This window comes from Staurois parvus, unplaced genomic scaffold (genome assembly GCF_062004578.1).
Source record: "Staurois parvus isolate SC_StPar_1 unplaced genomic scaffold, SC_StPar_1.0 ptg000656l, whole genome shotgun sequence".
NCBI lineage: Eukaryota > Metazoa > Chordata > Amphibia > Anura > Ranidae > Staurois > Staurois parvus.
This window is the reverse complement of record NW_028318452.1, coordinates 2,390,852-2,412,561: the sequence shown is the minus strand read 5'-3', so window position 1 is coordinate 2,412,561 and position 21,710 is coordinate 2,390,852. Positions and strand designations below refer to the sequence as shown.

Below are 21,710 nucleotides of genomic sequence, written 5' to 3'. Positions count from 1 at the left end.
CATTACATAGGTTGGGAGAAGTCCTGGAGGCGAGCATGGGAGGAAGTGACAAGGGAACTAGAGAGCAGAAAGTCTTGGGAGGATCAAAGAGAGCGGTTTGGTTGATATTTTGAGACCAGGTTGGTGATGTAGCTGGGGGCAGAGTTGTGGATGGCTTTGTAAGTTGCTGTTAGTATTTTGAATTTTATTCGTTGAGCGAGTGGAAGCCAGTAGAGGGATTGGCAGAGAGGGTAGCAGACACTGAACGGTTGGTAAGGTGGATGAGCCTGGCAGCAGTATTCATCATGGACTGGAGGGGGGATAGCCTATATAAAGGTAAGCCAATGAGGAGGGAGTTGCAGTAGTCGAGTCGAGAGATTACCAGGGAGTGAATTAGGAGATTTGTGGTATCGTTGGGTAAAAAGGGGGGTATTCTGGAAATGTTGCGAAGGTTAAGGCGGCATGATTTGGACAGGGATGGGATGTGGGCCTGAAAGGATAGTTCAGAATCCAGGGTTACACCTAGCACCTTTGCATGCAGGGATGGGTTGATAGTGGTGCTCTTGATCCTGACTGAGAAATCAGGGGAAGAGGCACGTGGGGGAGGAAATATTATGAGCTCAGTTTTGGATAGATTGAGTTTTAGGAAGTAGAGTGACATCCAGTTTGATATGTCTGTTAGTAAATCGGTGATACGTGTGGAAACTGATGGTGTAGAGAGATAGATTTGTGTGTCATCAGCATTGAAATGGTATTGGAAACCATGGGAAGCTATCAGTTGACCCAAGGAAGAAGTGTAGATTGAGAATAGGAGAGGTCCAAGGACAGAACCTTGGGGGACCCCGACAGTAAGAGGAGTAGAAGAGGAGAAAGTAGAGTTGTAAGTGACACTGATGGTACCTCAGCTTACTGCCTCCAGAGACTCATGGATTCCCTCAGCCCCCTGGACTCACTGGTCTCCACAGCTTCCTCAGACTCCCGGACCCTCTTTTGGTCTCCCAGACTCTCAGGATTTGCCATACTTTCCCAGTCCTTGGGCCAAGGATCCCCCTCACAGAGGTTTTAGTCTCCACCTGGAACTCCTAGCTCTCCTGACAGGGCTGTGTCTTCAAGCTACAGCAACAGCAACTGCTATTCCACATCCACCTCCCTTGAACTATGCCCAGATCTGCCATATATCAATTGTGTACACCTGGACACACACAAATCCTGCAGAGTTTCTGAAAAACCTGGACACAAGACTGAAGACTCCATCCCACCCAATACTCTTTGGAGCCTTTAAGCTTCCAGCCCTGATTCAAATTTACAAAATCCAGGGAAAGCTTAAAACATAGTTTTCTCTGCTCACAAAACTTCTGCTAGTGCTTCTCAAACTGACTCTTTGAGAGTCCTGCGTGCATTTTAAACCCATTCCTCAGTGACAGAGCTTCACCTATCACTATATATTTTGAATATATTTCCAAACGTGTGGGGACACCCCTCCAAATTGTTGGATTCAGGTGTTCCAATCACCTCCATGGCCACAGGTGTATAAAATCAAGCACCTAGGCATGCAAACTGCTTCTACAATCATTTGTGAAAGAATGGGTTGCTGTCAGGAGCTCACTGAATTCAAGCGTGGTACCATGGTAGGTTGCCACCTGTGCAGTAAGTCCATCTGTGAAATTTCCTTGCTACTAAATATTCCACGGTCAACTGTTAGTGGTATTATAACAAAGTGGAAGCAACTGGGAACAACAGCCACGAAATGGTAGGTCACTTAAAATGACAGAGCGTGGTCAGCATATGCTGAAGTGCACAGTGCGCAGAAGTTGCTAAATGTCTGCAGTCAATAGCCAAAGACTTCCACGTGAATCACTCTTCTCTGTCTGGAAATCCGATGGATGTGTCTGCGTTTGGTGGTTGCCAGGAGAACGGTACTTGCCTGACTGCATTGTGCCAAGTGTAAGGTTTGGTGGAGGGGGGATTGTGGTGTGGGGTTGCTTTCCAGGGGTTGGGCTTGGCCCCTTAGTTCCAGTGAGGGGAACTCTTAAGGCATCAGCATACCAAGACATTTTGGACAATTTCATGCTCCCAACTTTGTGGGAACAGTTTGGGGATGGCCCCTTACAGTTACAACATGATTGCACACCAGTGCACAAAGAAAAGTCCATAAAGACATGGATGAGCAAGTATGGAGTGAAGGAACTTGACTGGACTGACCTCAACCCGATAGAACACCTTTGGGATGAATTAAAACGGAACTAGGACTTCTCATCTGACATCAGTGCTTGACCTCACAAATGTTCTTCTAGAAGAATGTCCAAACATTCCCATAGACACACTCCTAAACCTTGTGGACAGCCTTCCCAGAAGAGTGGAAGCTGTTATAGCTGCAAAGGGTGGACCAACTCAATATTGAACCCTACAGACTAAGACTGGGATGCCATTAAAGTTCATGTGCGTGTAAAGGTGTTCCAATACTTTTGGAACGCCATCCTATTCAAGAACCACATCTAAGATGGCCGCGCTGCTCCTTCCGGTCTTGCGTCTGACGGCACGTCACTGACGCGTTTCGTCACTTCCGACTTCTTCTCAAGGGATCCCAAAACCGGAAGGAGCAGCGCAGCCATCTTAGATGTGGTTCTTGAATAGGATGGCGGTTTTACCCTTTTATATGTAAGCAGATATTACATTTTGATTTTTCATGCATTTACTCCACTGAGTCTTCTCTTCTCTGCCCTGTGAGGAGTGGGGAGGATTCCACTGCGTACTCCCTTAAGAGGAAAGCCATCTGGCATTTGGGATTGTGTGAAACGCCTGTGCAAGCTGCAAGAGGGTAATAGCATGTTATCCTAGCAGAGTGGTGGCACCAATTTGGACTAGTGCACCTTATCACTAGTTGTATATTTTGGATTTGCTGTGATTTCACCTGTTGGAGTGATTTACTCACTATATCACAAGTTGAGTTGTGTGAATTTATTAAACTTCACGTGTGGGGCATATAGGTGGGTTCACCTCACACACATTGTTTATAATATTGTATAATTTGAGCTATTTATATTTATAATTTTTGTTTTATTTTACAAATATATTATTATGTCTTTTTTTTTTTTTGGTTTTTGTCACGAGTGTTTTTGCATGACATCACAGATTATTATATTATTTGAAGGATAATGCACTATATTTAGTTTAATTTTTTTGAGGTATCTTGGATTGAAGTGGCGAATTGGATACTTATCACATTTGGAAGATTGAATAGTGTGGACATTTTGTGCACTTTGCATTGTGGACATTTCTTCGGATTTATTTTGGAAATTTGGGGTAGAATTTGAATTTTGGGGAAGGATTGCAGAAAAGGTTTATGATAGTTGCTAAGGAGTTTGTCCTTGTGCTTGCAGTTTCATTGGGCATACCATTCGCCCCTCAACCCCACCCAAGTTCAATACCCCTTAATGAAACATCAAAAATAAGCTCAAGGACTGCTGCAAGTGTGCAAGTGTGGAAGAAAATGCGTGTTGCCTGGCTGTGCAGGACTATAGGGGGACCAAAAAAACTCAGGAACACCTAAGGGGGTAGTGTTAAATATATATACTGTATATATATATATATATACAGTATATACACACAGTATAATTTTCCTTCAGCTATTATCCATCTGCTTTTTCAAATAGCTCATATTACACTGCCTCACTAGTTATATTTTATACAATAATATTAAAAAAAAATAACAGTGAAACATATAACATTGCTAAGAGACACTCAAGTGCAGCACATGATACATTTTCTGTATATTCATGGAGAGTGTTATCTTGGTTTCATATACAGTCAGAGCAGTTTTAAAAACTCTTAAGGATTTTCAGAATTGCAGTGTTTATCATTTGCAGTCTGTCATTGGCTGAAATCCATCCTGGTTATTCTTGATATTCTTTGGGCTTCATGTACACTAACAACTCCTAAACTTAAGTTTCTGAGCTTTTGGCGTTTTTTTTGCCAAAGCCCCTAAATTCAACTCCAGGGAAGCCTATGGGTCCATGTACAGTACATGGGCAGCACAGTAGCTAAATGGTTAGCACTTCTGCCTGGCAGCACTAGGGTTGTTGGTTCAAATCCCACCCACGGCACCACCTGCCTGGAGTTTGCATGTTCTCCCTGTTCCTGCATGGGTTTCCTCCAACACTCCAAAGACATGCTGTTAGGTTAATTGGGTCCTGTCTAAATTGTCCCTAGTATGTGTATGTATGAATGTGAGTTAGGGACCTTAGATTGTATGCCCTTTGAGGGTTAGGGACTGATATGAATGTACAATATATATATAAAGTGCTGTGTAAATTGACGTTGCTATATAAGTACCTGAAATAAATACATTTTAGCAGAGTTTAGGAACTGCTTAGGTGAGGATAAATCTCCCTCTCCTGAACTCGGAAGAACTGCTTTCAGGATAGGAACGTTTTGACAGACGGCAGAGGGAAAACATGGTATTCCCGTGGCCACAGTTAGTGTAGGCTAGTGTACATGAAGCCTTAGCCTGTCTGAGTAGAATGATTTTTTGTTATCTAAACATTGCAGGGATCTGAGGCCAGATTTGATGCATATGTTACTCCTTTGTATGAATACTAAGTGGACCTTAAAGGAGAAGTGTGGCTTTTTTTTTGCTCAAATCATACTTACCTAGGTACGTTTTTCAGATTCATATCTGCTGTTTGCTTTCCATTTCTAAGGACTACATATCCAATGGTACCTTGCTGGAGGCAAGCAGTGATTCCTCTACTGACTCCGCCTCCTGAAACTCTTCCTTTCAGACTTTCTGTAGTTCAGAAGGCAAGCTCTGTGAAATGTGTGACACAGCAGTGCCTAATCACAGGACATAGTGAATATGTGTCACGAAATTCAAGGAAGTAAATGTGTGGGGATCCTCACAAAGTAAGTTTGCAAACTGAGATTATTCAGATTAACCACTTCAGCCCTAAACCTAGTCTGACACTTCTCTCCTATGTAAAAAAAATCAACATTAATTACTTAGAACTCTCACAACATTATATAGCAGAGGCCCAAAGAATAAAGTAGTGGGTATTGCAATTTTTTTATGTCACAAGGTATTTGTGCAGTAGTTTATCAAATGCAATTTTTAAAGCATTTAATACGTTTTCATGCACAAAACACCATATAATACCCAATGATTTGGCAAAATATAAAAGATGATGCTACGCTGAGTAAATAGATACCTTACATGTCACACTTTAAAATTGCACATCATGACAAACTGATTAAAGCCTTTACAGGTTACCAGTTTAGAGTTACACAGAAGGTCTGGTGCTACATGTATTGCTCTTGCGCTGATTGTGGCGATACCTTACTGTGTGGTGCAACTATCATTTATGTATCTGTGCGGGGCTGACACATGCATTCACTTATGCGCAAGATCATGGTGGGATGGGGGAACTTTTTTTTTTTTAATTTTATTATTTATTTAATTTTTTTACACTGTAATGTTAATATTTTGTATCACTTTTATTGCTATCACTAGGGATGAACAACATCCCTTGTGATAGCATGAGCAGCGACAGGTCCTCTTTATGGAGATTGGCTTGATCAGATGTTTTCATAAGCCAATAATGCCTTGATTAAATCCTGGCAAAACCAAAGTGACAGAATACTGTGTTCCGGGTTCTTATACCATAGAGATGATCATTGATGCTCTGATTCTCGATCATCTCTATGGTAAGCTGGACCCATTCTGCTGCCTGTAAAAGCAAATTAGCAGAAAACTGACCCTGGTTTCGAGGGACTGTCCCTGATTTTGAGCAAAGTCCTTCTTTGACTGGGCCATTCTAACACATGAATATGCTTTAATCTAAACCATCACATTGTAGCTCTGGCTGTATGTTGAGGGTCATTGTCCTGCTGGAAGGTGAACCTCCTCCCCAGTCTCAAGTCTTTTTGCAGACTCTAACAGGTTTTCTTCTAAAATTGCCCTGTATTTGGCTCCATCCATCTTCCCATCGACTCTAACCAGCTTCCCTGTCCCTGCTGAAGAAAAGCATCCCCACAACATAATGCTGCCACCACCATGTTTCATGGTGGGGATGGTGTGTACCAGGTGATGTGCAGTGTTTTCCACCACACATAGCATTTTACTTTTAGGAAAAAAGTTCAATTTTGGTCTCATCCAACCAGAGCACCTTCATCCACATGTTTGCTGTGTCCCCAACATGGCTTTTCGCTTTCTTTCAACAATGGCTTTCTTCTTGCCACTTTTCCATAAAGGCCAGCTTTGTGGAGTGCATGACTAATAGTTTTCCTGTGGACAGATTCTCCCACCTGAGCTGTGGATCTCTGCAGCTCCTCCAGAGTTACCATGGGCCTCTTGTCTGCTTCTCTGAGTAATACTCTCCTTGCCTAGCCTGTCAGTTTAGGTGGACGGCCATGTCTTGGTAGGTTTATCGTTGTGCCATACTCTTTCCATTTTCAGATGATGGATTGAACAGTGCTCTGTGAGATGCTTAAAGCTTGGGAAATTGTTTTAAACCTAGCCCTGTTTTAAACTTCTCCACAATTTTATCCCTGACCTGTTTGGTGTGTTTCGTGGCCTTCATGATGCAGTTTGTTCACTTATGTTCCCTAACAAACCTCTGAGGGCTTCACAGAACAGCTGTAGTTATACTGAGATTAAATTACACACAGGTGGACTCTCTTTACTAATTAGGTGAATTCTGAAGACAATTGGTTCCACTAGATTTTAGTTAAGGATATCAGAGTAAAGGGGGCTGAATACAAATGCACACCACACTTTTCAGATGTTTATTTGTAAAAACATTTGAAAACCATTTATCATATTTCTTCAACTTCACAATTATGTGCCACTTTGTGTTGGTCTATCACATAAAATCCCAATAAAATACATTTACGTTTTTGGTTGTAACATGACAAAATGTGAAAAATTTCAAGGGATATGAATACTTTTTCAATGCACTTTATAGTTGTATATAAAATGCACTATTTATCTTTTAAAAAGTGTTTCCCAGTGCTAAACTTTTCATACCATGTCTAAATTGCTGCATTTGTAAATTTCAAAAGCTAGTATAAAGGATTAGTAGTGTTAAAAAAAAGCAACTGTGTATTTAACGAACCAATTTTTTGTATAATTCTCCTTTAAGGGGGCATGGCGGGAGGGTGTACTTTTGTTAATAGGTGTCCCTTGTTCCCCTCTCAAAACGTTGGGAGGTATGGATTAGACACTAGAACAGGGGTGGGCAAACTTTTTGACTTGAGGGCCGCAATGGGTTCATATATTGGACCCGGGGGCCGGACCAAGAGTAGATGAATGATGTGTATGTGTCATCCATAGTAAGTATAGTAATATTCCCCCATAGTAAGCATAGTAATTCATCCCCCATAGTAATTCATCCCCTATATAGTAATTCATCCCCCATAGTAATTCATCAACCATATAGTAATTCATCCCCCATAGTAATTCATCCCCCATAGTAATTCATCCCCCATATAGTAATTCATCCCCCCATAGTAATTCATCCCCCATATAGTAATTCATCCCCCATAGTAATTCATCCCCTATATAGTAATTCATCCCCCATAGTAATTCATCAACCATATAGTAATTCATCCCCCATAGTAATTCATCCCCCATAGTAATTCATCCCCCATATAGTAATTCATCCCCCCATAGTAATTCATCCCCCATAGTAATTCATCCCCCATATAGTAATTCATCCCCCATATAGTAATTCATCCCCCATAGTAATTCATCAACCATATAGTAATTCATCCCCCATAGTAATTCATCCCCCATATAGTAATTCATCCCCCATATAGCAATTCATCCCCCATAGTAATTCATCCCCCATAGTAATTCATCCCCCATATAGTAATTCATCCCCCATAGTAATTCATCCCCCATATAGTAATTCATCCCCCATAGTAATTCATCCGCCATGTAAATTCATCCCCCATATAGTAATTCATCCCCCATGTAAATTCATCCCCCATATAGTAATTCATCCCCCATAGTAATTCATCCCCCATATAGTAATTCATCCCCCATAGTAATTAATCCCCCATATAGTAATTCATCCCCCATAGTAATTAATCCCCCATATAGTAATTCATCCCCCATATAGTAATTCATCCCCCATATAGTAATTCATACCCCATAGTAATTCATCCCCCATATAGTAATTCATCCCCCACATAGTAATTCATCCCCATAGTAATTCATCCCCCATATAGTAATTCATCCCCCATAGTAATTCATCCCCCATATAGTAATTCATCCCCCATAGTAATTCATCCCCCCCATATAGTAATTCATCCCCCATATAGTAATTCATCCCCCATAGTAATTCATCCCCCATATAGTAATTCATCTCCCATATAGTAATTCATCCCCCATAGTAATTCATCCCCCATATAGTAATTCATCCCCCATATAGTAATTCATCCCCCATAGTAATTCATCCTCCCATATAGTAATTCATCCCCCATATAGTAATTCATCCCCCATATTAAGTCCCCAAGTCCCCCCTGTGTCAATTCACTTACCTTTGCTCCGCGCGTTCCTCTCGTCGTGTTCCCGCGCCCGTTCCGGTGTAGCATGAAAATCTGTCTCCTATGAGGATCTGTCCCCCTCGACGTATCTGCGCATGTGCCAGTTTCAGGCATTAGCAGCCGATCGGCGATCTCCGGCACATGCGCAGATACGTCGAGGGGGACAGATCCTCATAGCACAGATTTTCATGCTACACGGTGGACTGTGAGAGGAGCCTAGCGGGAGCCTAGCTCCGCGGGCCGGATTAAAAGGTCCGGCGGGCCGTAGTTTGCCCATTGCTGCACTAGAACCTCTTTTACAATCTTCAGGATCACCTGTAGAAAAAAAAGATACCATACGTACAGGTGTGTTGTAGAGGCTGAAGTGGTTATTGTGGGGAAATATGAGCTAATGAGCATAATGAATACAAAATGTTATACCTGAATCAATAGCCCTAGCTCATATTTCCCCACAGTTAATAGCAGTAGGCTGAAATATTTTAAATACAATGTGGAAATGAATATATGACTTTACATTTAAATTAGCTTTAACCTCTTGCCTACTATGTAATGCATATACTGTATGTGGTGACAGAAAAGTTGGGCTTTGACACCCAGCCACGACAGTATCTCACAGCTGTGAGTACACCCCTCACATTTTTGTAAATATTTTAGTATATCTTTTCATGTGACAACACTGAAGAAATGACACTTTGCTACAATGTAAAGTAGTGAGTGTACAGCTTGTATAACAGTGTAAATTTGATGTCCCCTCAATATAACTCAACACACAGCCATTAATGTCTAAACCGCTGGCAACAAAAGTGAGTACACCCCTAAGTGAAAATGTCCAAATTGGGCCCAAAGTGTCAATATTTTGTGTGACCACCATTATTTTCCAGCACTGCCTTAACCCTCTTGGGCATGGATTTCACCAGAGCTTCACAGGTTGCCACTGGAGTCCTCTTCCACATCTCTATGATGACATCACGGAGCTGGTGGATGTTAGAGACCTTGCGCTCCTCCACCTTCCATTTGAGGATGCCCCACAGATGCTCAATAGGGTTTAGGTCTGGAGACATGCTTGGCCAGTCCATCACCTTTACCCTCAGCTTCTTTAGCAAGGCAGTGGTTGTCTTGGAGATGTGTTTGGGGTCGTTATCATGTTGGAATACTGCCCTGCGGACCAGTCTCCGAAGGGAAGGGATCATGCTCTGCTTCAGTATATCACAGTACATGTTGGCGTTCATGGATCCCTCAATGAACTGTAGCTCCCCAGTGCCGGTAGCACTCATGCAGCCCCAGACCATGACACTCCCACCACCATGCTTGACTGTAGACAAGACACACTTGTCTTTGTACTCCTCACCTGGTTGCCACCACACACGCTTGACACCATCTGACCCAAATAAGTTTATCTTGGTCTCATCAGACCACAGGACATAGTTCCAGTAATCCATGTCCTTAGTCTGCTTGTCTTCAGCAAACTGTTTGCAGGCTTTCTTGTGCATCATCTTTAGAAGAGGCTTCCTTCTGGGACGACAGCCATGCAGACCAATTTGATGCAGTGTGCGGTGTATGGTCTGAGCACTGACAGGCTGACCCCCCCCACCCCTTCAACCTCTGCAGTAATGCTGGCAGCACTACGTCTATTTCCCAAAGACAACCTCTGGATATGATGCTGAGCACGTGCACTCAACTTCTTTGGTCGACCATGGCGAGGCCTGTTCTGAGTGGAACCTGTCCTGTTAAACTGCTGTATGGTCTTGGCCACTGTGCTGCAGCTCAGTTTCAGGGTCTTAGCAATCTTCTTATAGCCTAGGCCATCTTTATGTAGAGCAACAATTCTTTTTTTCACATCCTCAGAGTTCTTTGCCATGAGGTGCCATGTTGAACTTCCAGTGACCAGTATTCCAGTGAGAGAGTGAGAGCGATAACACCAAATTTAACACACCTGCTCCCCATTCACACCCGAGACCTTATAACACTAACAAGTCACATGACACCAGGGAGGGAAAGAAGCTAATTGGGCCCAATTTGGACATTTTCACTTAGGGGTGTACTCACTTTTTTTTCCAGCAGTTTAGACATTAATGGCTGTGTGTTGAGTTATTTTGAGGGGACAGCAATTTTAAACTGTTATACACTCAATACTGTACATTGTAGCAAAGTGTCATTTCTTCAGTGTTGTCACATGAAAAGATATAATAAAATATTTACAAAAATGTGAGGGGTGTACTCACTTCTGGGAGATACTGTAAGTATACATGGCGGCCTAAAGTTGTGTATTGAGAACACGCTCACTGCGCACTCCCAGCACAAGCATCAAACAATACCCACACCCAGCATAAAAAAACTCACAATACTTTCCAAAATCTGTACATGACTAACTGGATCCTGTGTATTCTTTATTTTGAACTGCAGAGAGGCAGGGTTCTTCCTCAGGTGTCCTGGCCTTACTGCTTGGTGACATAGACACTTCCTATTGGCTGTCCATTGGCAGGAATCTCACAGGTTCTGAATATTCCGGCTCTTCCTCTTCTCTGAGTTCCTCCAATAACAAGCTGCTTGCAATGGGGGCACTTGTGTGGGCTCACTCCCAAGCTGGGCTGCGTGCGTCTCTACTGACCCACACAATGTGGCTCCCCCCCCCTCCTCTCTCCTCACTGAACATGACTGAAAGCAGCAGGGACAAATGTCTCCCGCAGCTGCCTGTCAGTCCCTGTGTGAAGAGGAAGTGAGGAGAGAAGACTGAAGCCGAGCACAGCACTGGATTGATCCAGGAGTGTTTAGGGGGGAAGGGGTGCACGACAAGTCCTAAACATTTTTTTCCCTCATTGCAGGGAATGCATTAAAGTTGAACAATACGCACAACATTTTTTTTTTCATTTTCGATAGAGTACAGGAGGGTTATAACCCATGTCAGATTTTTTTTGGCATTGTGCCCAATTGGGGAGATTTCCCTTCACTTTTTGCCCCATAGCCAAACAGGAAGGGAGAGGAAATGGCTGCAAATTAAAGGAATTACATCAGAACTAGTGTCCTTGTTGGAAGATGTCCTCTCTATTATTTTCTGGGAACGACCCAGAATTTGGGATTTTCTTTTACTTTCACTTTCAATGATAATTATAAACCAGACAAATAGAGCGTGAATCTCTTTAACTGGGGGCACAGACAGCAATAAAAACTGGCAGGTGTTCTAATCCCTCTACCCTCTTTACAAAGCTAAAAAATAAAGTTTTGCGTTTAGTTATACTTTTAAGGTAAATAATGTTTTAGTTTAGAATCACTTTAACCGCCTCCCACTTGCCATATAAGGAAATGACGGATGGGCGGCGGTTCTCTTGTTCTGAGAGGATGTCACATGACGTCCTCCCACTCTAGCTGCACATGTGCTCCCGCGGGGGCACACGGCCTGGCGACTAGTGGTGCGCTGAGTCCCTGGATCACCGATCGCAGTAAAGAGCCGATGACATAGGCTCTATCATGTGATCAGCTGTGTCCAATCACAGTCCAATCACAGCTGATCGCATGTAAATAGGAAATGCCTGTTGTCGGCAGTCCTCTACTCACGCTTACAGTGCGTGAGGAGAGGAGAGCCGGTAAGCCGCAATCTTCAGAGAGGACATCTACACTGATCATCAGGGCACGTTTTAATGGTTGAACTGGATGGACTTTTGTCTTTTTTCAGCCAGACTAACTATGTAACTGATTGTCAGTGCCCTGATGATCAGTGTAGCTCCATCAGTGCCACCTCTCAGTGCCCATAATTGCCACCTGTCAGTGCCCATCAATGTCACATCCCAGTGCCCATCAATGCCACATATCAGTGCACATCAATGCCAAATATCAGTGCCATCAGAGCTGACTTTCAGTGCCAGTCAGTGCTGCCTATCAGTGCCCATCAGTGCCACCAATCCGTGCTGCCTATCAGTGCCACCTATCAGTGCCAGTCAGTGGCACCTAACAGTTCCAATCAATGCCGCCTACCAGTGCCAGTCAGTGCCGCCTATGAGTGCCCATTAGCGCCATATATGAGTGCTGCCTTTCAGTGCCCATCAGTGATGCCTGTCATTGATCATCAGTGATGCCTGTCAATGACCATCAGTGCCTCCTTATCAGTGCTGCTTATCAGTGTCCATCACTGCAGCCTCATTAGCGCACATCAGTGAAGGAGAAAAAAATACTTATTTACAAATTTTTGTAACAGATACTAAGAAAAAACTTTTTTCTTCAAAATTTTAAGACTTTTTTAGTTTGTCTAGCAAAAAATAACCCCAGTGGTGATTAAATACCACAAAAATAAAGCTCTATCTGTCTCAAAAAAGTATAAAAATTTTGTATGGGTACAGTGTTGCATGACCGCACAATTGTCATTCAAAGTGCGAAAGCTGAAAATTGGCCTGGGCAGGAAGGGGGTATAAGTGTCTGGTAGGCAAGTGGTTAAAGTGGAACTTCAGCCAAAACTAACAAAATAAAAATGAGCAGCTAATAAAAGATCATTAACAAAACCAGGTTTGGGTGTAATATTCACCTTTAAACAAGAGATTTTCCCTATTGTACTTCTGCTGACCCTGATGTAAAGGGGGACTCTGATGTAAGAGGGAACACTACAGACCCTGATGTAAAGGGGAATGCTGCTGACTGTGATGTAAGGGGGGGCTTTGGTGACCACAGACCACCTTACATCAGAGTTCCCCTTTACATCACAGTCTGCAGTGTTCCCCTTCACATCAATGTCTGCAGCATTCCCCTTTACACATATAAAAATATCTATAAAACAATATTTTATCAAGAAAAAAAAGTCAGGCTTGCTGTCTTTTTCTATTTTTTTTTTTTTTTGGGGGGGGGGGTCACTTCAGAATTCTCTGCCTATAGGCTCATGAGATGCACATATATGAACTGACTCCATGGAAAGTTGGTTAGATTCACGTCACGAGAATGCGGTTCAAAATGCAACCAATTTACATATATGTGTACTGCCAAGCAGGAGCTCTTTGACTTTATATTGCTGGGATTTACAGAAAAAGAGGAGGGTGAGTTTTCGATAGGAATGGAAAAATCCAGGTTGTGAAGATAAGTCTGAAATACCAAAATCAGCTGGGAATTTTCACTGACCTATCTTCCTGTATTATCTGAATTCTAAGACTTTAATCTAGAATTTATGGAACTTTCACTAATTGCATCCTACGATCTCACTGTGGTTAGTTTAGTTCCTTTCAGAGCTTTAGGTATCTTGTTCCTAGAAGATATTACTGGTCTTCCCAATCTAAAAGCGGTTAGCTCACCCCTAGCTTCACTTGACTAATTGCTAAAGAGAGATGACTCCCCCCCTCCCTTCTAACCAGAGGAAAAGATACACCCAGCCTGTGAGGACAATCATCTGTGTTCCAGAACTGAATGCATAGCAATAGTATCTCTTATGGGAACTTCATCACTGATTCTCAAATCAAGAGATAAAATTCTTATTGGCTGGACAAACAGCAATGTCTGTCATATATGGACAAATCATGAAGCTAAAACTGCTGTTTCCCATCTTCCTCCTCAGTGTACCAAGCTGGACAGTACTTTGTGAGAACGAGACAAGTAAGTTCAAGAAATTTATATTACTTTGTTAAAGTAAATGTGTTTTTCGGATTTTCTGCATACAATATTTTAAAGGCTTGGTCCTTCTAGATTTTAGTTTTTTGTAGACACTGGAGAGTTAAATCACCTGGCAATTTATTTACTCTCTGGGGGCTGAGGGCTTTATGAGCGGTTTCTGCTTTAGCTGCTGGATTTTTATAGAAATATAGAAGAATACAAAAAGAAGAAATATTGGGAACCCCAAAACCCTCAAGAGGACAGGAAAGAGTTAAGAATTATGGTAAGGTGGTGTCAATGTTGGGAGTACCTAACACACATAGAACAGGTACTGACTCAACCTATCAGGCTTTATCATTAACTAAAATATAACTTTTCAGTTAAATATATATTTACAGTATATTTAAAAAAATTTCAAATAACCTTTAACTGACCCTTTAAAGCCTATTTAATTTTCACTCTTTTTATTTAATTTTTGAAATGGTGTTTAAAAATCCAATCCACCAAACTCTTATATTTTATTTTTGGGAAATGCTTAAACAAATTTCTTTAATTTATCAGGGGCACAAGCAGAGAAATCTTGGTGCTGAAAATGTATGTGATACCAAAAGACTGCATTCAAGGTTGTCTGAGTCCAGGATTGATCACTCAAAGGTGATCGCTGCATGAGCGATTACATACAAGCAGCCGTGATTGCAAGAGTTGGCAGCTTTCAATGGGTTGCTGCTTCCTGCTGCTGATTGCAGGTTTCTTGCATGTAATTGGTTTTGGGGCGATTTTCATGAAATGAATGTGACCTAAAAGTTTCCATAAACATCAAATAACTGGGAATTTTCAATTAGATCTAGTACTGATAAATTATCTCTCAAGAAGAATAGCAGTCAGGTAGGTTAGAAAATCCTGTCCAGTTACTATTGTTTCTTACTAGATAAGCTAGTGCTAGAGGTGATTACAGTAGGCCACCCCAACACTGCCTTGGCCTAAACACATATGTTCTCCTGATGATCTGGCCAAGAAGATGCCATGCCATGCCATGCCAATTGTGTTTGCATATCCTATGCCTTATTATCTCAGCAGGTTTAAGTGGACTTATACTTAGGCAAGCTATACATTCTGCAATTTCCTTTCCTTCAACCCCAAATCACTTGATTCCCCCATCAACACAGTCAGTGTAGATGTTGGAATCCCTCCCGTTGGTTTCCCAGACATCAAGATTACAATGATCACTGCTGTGATTGTACGAAAAAACCCTGACAGGCTGGTTGTACTGAAGTCAATCAACACAGAGACTTTGGTACAAGCATAGATGGATCGAAATTTGTCTGGTTCCTGCTGAACTTAAAAAGCTTTACAATCTAGAGCTTGAATGTCTAACAGGGACTCATTACTGCAGTTTAATGTGATAAAGTAATTTGTAAAAACTTCCTTACACATATAATTCCAGATTTAAAGCAGCAGAACCCTTGAAAACAGTGCCTTGGTTTGTTCTGTTCTTCTAGTCATACAGGAGCCTATCAGGAGTTTGATACGTATGCACTTCCAATTTGTGCCTCTGAAAGTTGGATTACATCAATGGTGTCATCAAGCGCCAGAGGGGCCATGAACGTAGACATTGGTGAACGGATGCAAAGGTGGGCTTGGTAACACAGTAGCTGTAGAATGCCTACTTTAAGGGGGAATTCACACTACAAAGAGAGCTGCAGCAGCACTTTACCGCTGCAACAGATCTGCATCGTAGACTGCACTAGGGGGTAGTGTGGTGCATGATTCAACCCCCTTTTCTTTTTGCAAACTTTATTTGAAATGTCCAAAGCATACACTTCATTCACTACAATGTACAGCAGTGCGATGCGATGCGTTTTTGTACATTGCCCTACAATTTGGCATGCTGCTCTGTGATAAAATGCAGCATATCTGCATTTGATTGCAGTGCACTGCAGCACAGCCATAAGGAAACAATTGTGTTCTGTGTGCCCCTGCAGTGACAGACGGTTTTACGTCTGTGACCACATATAGTGTGAATTCAATCTAACTGCTGGACTGCATTATTCCCAACTGACTTGTCTCTTTGGAATAAGTCTAGGTTTGCTTTAATACCCTGAACTTTTAATGGCATTTAAATACTGTACATAAACAAGGCATTCTTTGGTGACTAACATCTGAATAATGTTTCGATTTTACATTTTGGGGAAATGACAAAATAAAGGGTTATTATAATGCAGCAGACAGTGAGACAGATAGGAAGTCCCTGCCCACAGAAACTTACAATGTAGAGACAAAAAAGGAAATATGTAGGAGTAATAAATCATTTTGGTAAAGAACTAGATGCCTGTAAGATATAGTAAATGTTTATGAATGGCCAGCAAATCTGATTCTGTAAACTGCATAATGTGCATATATGGAAATACCAATAAAAAGTAGGTAAAAATGGTTTAATGTAGGCTAAGGAAGAGGTAATCCTACATACAGGGCTTTTTTTTCAGTGAGAATGCGGGGGAATGCAGTTCTGAAACCTCCAGCACTGTATGTAATGGCAGGGAGTGCTGGGGTGTGTCAAAGGATCTATTGTTGCTGGCTGTTTTGGGATCTATTGTCACTGAAGAGGATCTATTTTTGTGCGGTGGTCTATTGTTGCTAGTGGGGATCTATTGTGAATGGGGGGTCAATAGTTGCTAGAAGGGATCTACTGTTGAGGGAGTGGTCTATTGTTGATTGTTGCTGGCTGCTGGGAGATCTGTTGTAGCTGCTGAGGGTCCATTGTTGCTTGGGTCGCATTTTGTTTTGGGGGTCCATTGTTGCTTGAGGAATCTATTTTTCTGTTTTTTTCTTATTATCCTTAAGAAATTCCATGCAAACCATTTAGCATGACAAAATGATACTTGGCTGTGTGTTCTCTAAAAGTAGCAGTACTGGGTGGTGAGTAATGGGACGGAAACAAGAAGTGACTCAGAAGGGGGGAGTTCATGCACCTATTTGTTTACGAAAAAAAGCCTTGCCTACATAAATAGTTGGTCAGGATTGTTGGCATCTGTAAAGATGAACTCTGTGCAGACAGCTACAGTAACTACACTGTTTAAATGAATATATGGGGGCTGCTTTATCTTCCAAAGTTTTTTTGTTTTAATGTTAGGTTTACAAACCTGTTAGACAGCAGAGCTAGGTTGGTGACTTACCTTTTCACTTCTGCAGTTAGAGTGTATGTATAGCCAAAACGTTTAAAATTTTAGACTGAGGAAGGGTTAAATCCCTGCCAAGTTATTTTTTATTTTTTTTTTTGCTGCCTGTGTACCAGTGAGGAATTTCCCATCACTTCTTCTCCAGCTGATACAAGAGGAAGTGCAAAGAAATCTCACAAGTTGAGAGGGGAATTCCTCTTCTTAGACAATTGTCCACGTAAATAGATGTTCTCATTGGAAGATTTCCCCTCATTTGTTCTGATAACAAGTCTAAATTTTTGAATCTCACATTACTTTCTTTCTCAGTATAAGTGGTCACCAATTAAAGGAGAAGTGAACACAGACAGCAATTAAAACCATCTAAGAAAAGTTTTGTCTAGTAGAGATACACTTTATCCACTTCAAATCCGGACACTTTCACCCTTTTCCGGTCCAGGCCAATTTTCATCTTGCAGTGCTATCACACTTTGAATGACAATTGCGCGGTCATGCAACACTGGACTGTGACATAACATGTACAGATTTGAGTAGATAAAATGTGACCTGTAGCAATATGTAATCCTAAATGTAGTTTCAGTCCTTGTCATAGGGGAAATCAGAGACAGATGGTCATCAATTAGCACCTGAAAAGCCTAGCTTCCTCTGGAAGTGACACCTGGGTGCTAATAGGATTTTGTCACATTCTGGGGAAACTAGGAAGGAAACAGCTGGAGACAAGTTGTCTCCCTGACATTGGGAGCTCTAAAAGAATATACATACATCAAAGGAGGATGTTTCATCCCTCATAAAAGCTAAAATATTAGTTGCAGAGAGATGAAAATACTTCCTTCTGATTGCACACTCTGTGGGTCACATCAACATATAAAAAACGTATTTGTGGTTTAGGTAGAATGCCAGGAAAATGCAGGAAATGGTTAAGTGGCGCTGGATTGCGACAGCCGAACAGTGATTGGTACTGTCGTGATCGGACTGATGCGCTGGTGTTGGAAATCCAATCCCCGACTTGGTGATTATAGTCGGTCTTGGTCCAATTGACCTTGGGCAGTTCGGCACCCAGAACATCCTGTGGGCGGGTACAGGAACACCCCCCAGGGTCAATTGGCCAAGGACTAATGTCCCGCCTACGTCCATATCCCCATAAATTGAGTACCCGGACATTGTAATTTGTATGGAGCTGGATCGACCAATGGATTGCTGATTCTCCCTGACTTGCTCCACTCGCAGGATAAATCTTGGTAAAAGTTTTATTTCTGTTTTTTATTGCCTTTTATTTTAAAGTGAATAGTCATTTGTGTGTCTTCTTGTATTTTTTGTATTTCTGTAACTTTTTATATTCTGTACATATTTTATGCATTGCCCACTTTCGGGATAATAAATCTTAAAATTAATTAGTGACTTCTGTGTATTTAAGCAAGGGCTCATATCTTCAGAGAGATTCGATTGGAGAGATTAGATTGTATTGTATGTTAGTGCCTTTAAACACTCGGTCAAGCTCATTGCCAATCTGTATGCAATTGCACTGCGTGTGGGCAGATTGTGTGCAGATTGTAGGTAACAGATCTGCCAGATGGAAATCTGTGTGTGTGGGGTGTCCCAGCAGACCGTTCTGCGGATAAAGCTGTTGGGTGGTGGCAGGCTACCTTTTGTGGTGTGTCTGGTGTGGGGGTGTGTGGACAGTGGAAGAGTGATTAACTGCGGGGTTCAAGCTGTAGGATAGCTGGAGGGATCCTAGAAGGGTGTGTGATTGCTAAGCTGCTCCTCAACTCTAATCAGTGCACCAGATTGTATGTAAAATTTGTATCTCCCAGTGTGTGTGGTCAGCCAGCTGGACTGGAGTGGAGTCTCCCTCCGGTGGTGGCCAAGAGGTAGTGCAGGCCGTGAAAGTATATCACGGCTGATCTTATATACGCTTTTATATATTCAAAGTTCAGTCCCCTTTATTCCCTCCTACCCCCAGTCATGGCCGCACGTGCGCGCCTCGGTTAGCTAGTCACTGTGGGCGTGGCGTGTGGGGGAATCCGTGACAGACCCATATGAATTTTTTAGCATTTTTTTTTGAGACAGATAAAACTTTATTTTGATGGAATTTATTCACCACTGGGATTTTTATTTTTTTGCTATATAAATGAAAAAGTCCAAACATTTTGAAAAAAAAGTGTTTTTCTTATAAAATTTTTGCAAATAAATAATCTTTCTTCATAAATCTTGCCCAAAATTTATTCATCTATCTTCTTAGTAAAAAAATAAAATAACCCAAATTAGTTTATAACCAAAAGTTATAATTTTTCAAAAACATTTTTTACATTTTTATTTTAATTTTTTTATATTATTATTTATGTTTTTTTTTAACATACCGTTACCCTAGCAGTACAGTGTCCCCATAGTGACACTGTACTAATTGTGGGGGATGATGAAGATTTTTTTACTTTTTTTACACTGATTGCTTTTACACCCATAAAGGCTGTTGTGAATAGCCTTATACCATGTGACCTCTGTGATCATTCACAGATTTCACAAGTAGTAAGCAATGATGTCAGCAAGTGACAGCTTGCTTACTACTATTCATGTGATCACTGATTGGCCAATCAGTGATTACATGATCGGGACCTCACACAGAGGTCCCGTACAGCAATCGGTGTTCCGGAGGACACAGTGGGTTCCGAATCACGGTGCCGTGCGGTGCCAGGGAGCGCGCACAGGCAGTGAATGTGGAGGCCATTTATAAACGGCCACCCGCTCCTCCACTGCTCCCGTCTGGCCGTTTATGTACATGGGCCGGACAGGAAGTAGTTAAGCAATATATTTTGGGGGCAGGTGAGTATATACCTTGTCGGATCTTTGGGGGGGCTGGAACATCACATCAACACCCTTAAAGGGTACAACTTTATATTTGTCAATTTGATCACTAAAACACTAAACATGTTATTGATAAAACCGTTATCACTAATGTTTTTAAGGCCTTATGCACACAGGGCGTTTATGCAGCCACTTTTAGGCGCGTCAGGCATCTTTGTTTTTATTTTTTGTTTTGTTTTGCTTTTTTTTAGTGCTCCCAAACGTCCCTCTATGCTATCCTATGTGTCCATGCACACATAGACTTTTAAAAGCTTTTAGTAGCAGTAGCGTTTACCAGCAGCAAAAACACAAGGCACGTTTAGTGCTTGAGCGTTAATTCATTTCAGTGGCCAGAATAAATTATCATTCTGGCCAAAGAAATTAACGCCCAAGCGTTTGACGCTTGTAAACGCGCCTAACAAGCGTCAGGCATTTTTTCTTCAAAACACTGCTGCTAGGAGGACAGCTTCTAGGAGAGTTTTTTTTTTTTTTTAATGTCCTGTGTGCATGAGGCCTTAAATTAATTCTAAAGAAAAGAGGTTTGCACAGAGCAGCCTGGATCCTCCTCTTATGGGGTTCCGCGCAGGCTCTCCCGTCCTCTCGCCCCCCTGTCGGGTGCCCCCACAGCAAGCAGTTTGCTATGGAGGTATCCGCTGCTCCATGTGTCCATTCACACACGGAGTTGCGACTCGGCCCTGCCCCCTCTTTCTTCTCATTGGCTCACTTGCTGTGATTGACAGCAGTAGGAGCCAATGGCTCTCTCTTCTGTCTCAGCCAACAAGAAGAGGGAGTACCGGGGTAGCCGAGACTCCAGTGCACATCGGTGGATCGAGAGGGGGCTTAGGTGAGTATTAGGAGGGATGCTGCACACAGAAGGTTTTTTTACCTTCATGCATAGAATGCATGAAAGTAATAAACCTTGAGCCTTTACAACCACTTTAATCCACAGCTTTCAGCTAAATAATACCTGGTGATCCTTCCATGCTGGTCCTTGACAGAAGACTTTTCATATTCCTTCCCCCATGTTCCTCACACCTCTCCCAATACTCATTCCTGCTCTTTTCTTCTCTACGTTTCTTTACATTTATTTATTATTTATTTATTACAGGTACTTGTATAGCACCGTCAATTTACGCAGCGCTTTTACATAAATATTGTACATTCACATCAGTCCCTAACCCAGAAGGGGTGTACAATCTAAGGTCCCTAACTCACATTCATATACAAAGGCAAATTTAGACAAGATCCAATTAACCTACCAGCATGTCTTTGGAGTGTGGGAGGAAACCAGAGTACCTGAAGGAAAGCCACTCAGGCACATGGAGAACATGCAAACTCCAGGCAGAAGGTGCCATGGCTGGGATTCGAACCAACAACCCTAGTACTGCCAGAAGGAAGTGTTAGCCATTTAGCCACTGTGCTGCCCCTTTACATATGTTCCTTACCTTATTCTTTCTATATTCCCTTTAGGTGTTATAGTAATGGTAAATTTGCACTTTGGAACTAGCTCCGTCCTTCCACATTAAAGCTTTCGCTATGTCCTAATAGATACATATGAATATCTTCATCTGCATCTGATATGCACTAGCAGGGCCATCTTAGTGCTTTGGCACC

General features: G+C 41.9%; 1 protein-coding gene across 1 annotated transcript in view; it reads left to right on the top strand.

Moving 5' to 3' along the window:
- Positions 1 to 13,881: 13,881 nt before the first annotated feature.
- LOC149448819 (proteinase-activated receptor 1-like) overlaps positions 13,882 to 21,710 on the top strand; it is a 44,199-nt gene continuing 36,370 nt past the window's right edge. Inside the window, exon 1 of the mRNA XM_089694205.1 lies at positions 13,882 to 14,088. Coding sequence (XP_089550331.1) covers positions 13,989 to 14,088 — 100 coding nt within the window. The 5' untranslated portion in view covers positions 13,882 to 13,988. The remainder of the gene's footprint in view (positions 14,089 to 21,710) is intronic.